At 36.4% G+C, this 3,632-nt stretch overlaps 1 protein-coding gene across 1 annotated transcript in view; it reads right to left on the minus strand.

Moving 5' to 3' along the window:
* pcnt (pericentrin) overlaps window positions 1-3,632 on the minus strand; it is a 62,367-nt gene that overhangs the window by 13,068 nt on the left and 45,667 nt on the right. Inside the window, exons 43-46 of the mRNA XM_016238176.1 lie at window positions 3,574-3,632; window positions 3,279-3,474; window positions 2,953-3,175; window positions 2,703-2,853 (exon numbers count right to left, since the gene is read on the minus strand). The exon at window positions 3,574-3,632 is cut by the window's right edge and continues 1 nt beyond it. Of these exons, the coding sequence (XP_016093662.1) occupies window positions 2,703-2,853; window positions 2,953-3,175; window positions 3,279-3,474; window positions 3,574-3,632 (629 nt within the window). The remainder of the gene's footprint in view (window positions 1-2,702; window positions 2,854-2,952; window positions 3,176-3,278; window positions 3,475-3,573) is intronic.

Below are 3,632 nucleotides of genomic sequence, written 5' to 3' on the forward strand. Positions count from 1 at the left end.
AAAAACGATAATAAAAATAAAAAAAATTAAAAAAAAAAAAAAAAGATTACCAGATTGTAATTAAGCTTGTCATCACCAATTGTTATAAATTAAACAAACCCCACACAGGTTTCATAATCCTTAATTTAATAAAATAATAAAATTATATAAATCAATTGGTAACGATTTAAACAAATACAGTGAGCATATCTGACTTTACATCAGTCATATATATATATATATATATACACACACACAAGTAAAGTAAATCTCAGATGCATGACTGTTTATATCATCACAAAATGTAAGCAATATTTTCTCACAGGAGTGAAGACTTTTTTTTTTAAAGAACGTAAGTAAAGTACTTTTTTTAGATAATGAATTTGTTTTGAAAAAGAAGCTACAGAGTCATTTATTTTTTAGTAATTCATCAAAATATTTAAAAAGGTTTGCTGCATGGTTGAAATGCGCTACACGTATAAAAAAAAAAGCGAATTCATTTAGGCTAAAACGAAACTGAACCCAACGTTGCGTCTCTCATTCGACACAAAATCAAATGTTTCCGAATTCACGATGTATTTGAATGCCAAAATATTATTTATTATGTAGCCTACTTAACTCACGTTCCAATATCCATGTAAAACAAAATGGTTTGCATAACATCATTCACGGCGGTACGGTGATAACGCTTAACGGCACAGATTTGACTACATATTTAAACTGAGCAGTGTTTTTTTCCATATGTTTGACTGACTGTATTTTATTATGATGAGCAGGCTGCATTGTCAAGGTAGCAATGCCTGTGTGTGCGCATGCGGCGCAATCACTTGAATTTTTTGCTTCTAACAGTGGAAGCAACTACTCCTTTTAGTCAAAGATAATCGGAATTGAAAAATGTTTGCCTTTGTGTACATTCACAATAAAAATGTACACATTTCTTTCTGCCGTCTGGTTTCCTTTTGCGCCGCACAAAAATGAACGGAAACTCTGAATACTAGGCTACTTGTTGCACAGTTTTTCTTTCGTTTTCTTAATTTATTATTTAAGTAAAAATATATTTCTCGACATGTTGCACAGTTTTTCTTTCGTTTTCTTAATTTACTATTTAAGTAAAAATATATTTATCATATAAGGCCTATTTATCATTAAATATATAGGCCTATAGCCTAGCTTTATTATGTTTTTCTCCGCTCGCAGAAGCGCTGCAGGTGCGTGATATGATATGAAGACCATGTGAATCCTCATGTTCTGTTGTTTGCTGCTTTTTGAGCATGTAAAATTAATCCCCGGGAAACAAATGTTAGTATTTTTTAACGGGTCACAGACACGTATCCGTTCTAATTGAATTAAATTCGAATTTAAAATAATCTTGTCGGTTAACAGTTAATAATTGGTTAACGAGCGTCTGTTGTCGGTTAGGAAAAATAACCGAAATGAACATTCCTAGTCTCCATTGTCCACTTGTGATCCGATCGACCAAAACTAATCTAATACCAAGTGAATCATTCAATGACTCATTCAAAACACACAAAACAAAAAGCCACATACTGACAAAATTATTTAACCCTAACAAAAGCCACTAAATAAAAACAGTGAAAGAATATGAATATCACTTTGATGAACTACGTCAGAGTACTGATAAACTCATAAATTAATCACATTCCCCACCAATAGAAGGTTAATACATCAAAACTGTGGTTCACCTCCTGTATTTGGTGGTTTTGCTCAACTGTCTGTTGGTTGATGAGTCGCTGCTGCTGAAGGTCCTCCTGGAGTTCCTGTACTCTAGCCTGCTCTTTCTCCAATGCCTGTAGACAGGCTCGATGTTCAGCCTCAACATTTTCCAGCTTAAGCCTGAACTTCTAACAGTGGAAGCAACTACTCCTTTTAGTCAAAGATAATCGGAATTGAAAAATGTTTGCCTTTGTGTACATTCACAATAAAAATGTACACATTTCTTTCTGCCGTCTGGTTTCCTTTTGCGCCGCACAAAAATGAACGGAAACTCTGAATACTAGGCTACTTGTTGCACAGTTTTTCTTTCGTTTTCTTAATTTATTATTTAAGTAAAAATATATTTCTCGACATGTTGCACAGTTTTTCTTTCGTTTTCTTAATTTACTATTTAAGTAAAAATATATTTATCATATAAGGCCTATTTATCATTAAATATATAGGCCTATAGCCTAGCTTTATTATGTTTTTCTCCGCTCGCAGAAGCGCTGCAGGTGCGTGATATGATATGAAGACCATGTGAATCCTCATGTTCTGTTGTTTGCTGCTTTTTGAGCATGTAAAATTAATCCCCGGGAAACAAATGTTAGTATTTTTTAACGGGTCACAGACACGTATCCGTTCTAATTGAATTAAATTCGAATTTAAAATAATCTTGTCGGTTAACAGTTAATAATTGGTTAACGAGCGTCTGTTGTCGGTTAGGAAAAATAACCGAAATGAACATTCCTAGTCTCCATTGTCCACTTGTGATCCGATCGACCAAAACTAATCTAATACCAAGTGAATCATTCAATGACTCATTCAAAACACACAAAACAAAAAGCCACATACTGACAAAATGATTTAACCCTAACAAAAGCCACTAAATAAAAACAGTGAAAGAATATGAATATCACTTTGATGAACTACGTCAGAGTACTGATAAACTCATAAATTAATCACATTCCCCACCAATAGAAGGTTAATACATCAAAACTGTGGTTCACCTCCTGTATTTGGTGGTTTTGCTCAACTGTCTGTTGGTTGATGAGTCGCTGCTGCTGAAGGTCCTCCTGGAGTTCCTGTACTCTAGCCTGCTCTTTCTCCAATGCCTGTAGACAGGCTCGATGTTCAGCCTCAACATTTTCCAGCTTAAGCCTGAAAGACGGACAAACATTTTTCAGAAAAAAAATAAAAATATGGCATATTACTAGTGACAATTCATATTCAAAGAGTGTGCATGCATGTTTGCTGTACCTGAGCTTGTGAATTTGGCTCTTTAATTCATCTTGATTTTTGTATGTAGTCTGAAGCTCTAGCCTGGTCTCTTCTAGCTCCGCCTTCAGCACTGACACAGCCTTTAGCTCCGCCTCCAACTGCCTCTGCCCCTCCAATCCCCTACTTTTCTCAGCTTCCAGAGAGGAGTGCAGATCATATGACACGGTCTGTTCCTGTTGCAGCCGCAACACCAGCTCTTCAACTAAACAGTGCACAGAGTTAAAATCTACCTTTGGGCCTGTTTTTGTTGGTTTTCCAATACTTGCGGTAAATTTTTTCCCTCAAATGAATTGTGAAAAACATACCATCTTTATGCAGCTGATGTTGCATTTCCATGCCCTGTTCTTTTGCGGTGTGTAGGGAATCCTGCAGCTGCCGCAGCTGTTCCTGGCTCTGCTGGGTGCTTGCATGCAGCTGCGCATGCAGGCTGCGCACCTCAGCCAATAGACTGTGACGGTCTGCGTTGAACAGCTGCTCTAGAGATCTCCACTGCTGCTCCTCCTGAAAGAGAATAGTTAATGAATAACAAAAGCACTTTAATGCATTTAATATGGCAATATCAGCATCAAAAACAGCATCACATGATGAGCTACTCAGCACCTGCTTCTGAAACAGTTTCTTTAACTGATCCAGCAAAGGGGTGAGGTCCATCTGAGTAG

Source organism: Sinocyclocheilus grahami, unplaced genomic scaffold, assembly GCF_001515645.1.
Source record: "Sinocyclocheilus grahami isolate Dianchi unplaced genomic scaffold, SAMN03320097.WGS_v1.1 scaffold534.1, whole genome shotgun sequence".
In the NCBI taxonomy this organism is placed as follows: Eukaryota; Metazoa; Chordata; class Actinopteri; order Cypriniformes; family Cyprinidae; genus Sinocyclocheilus; species Sinocyclocheilus grahami.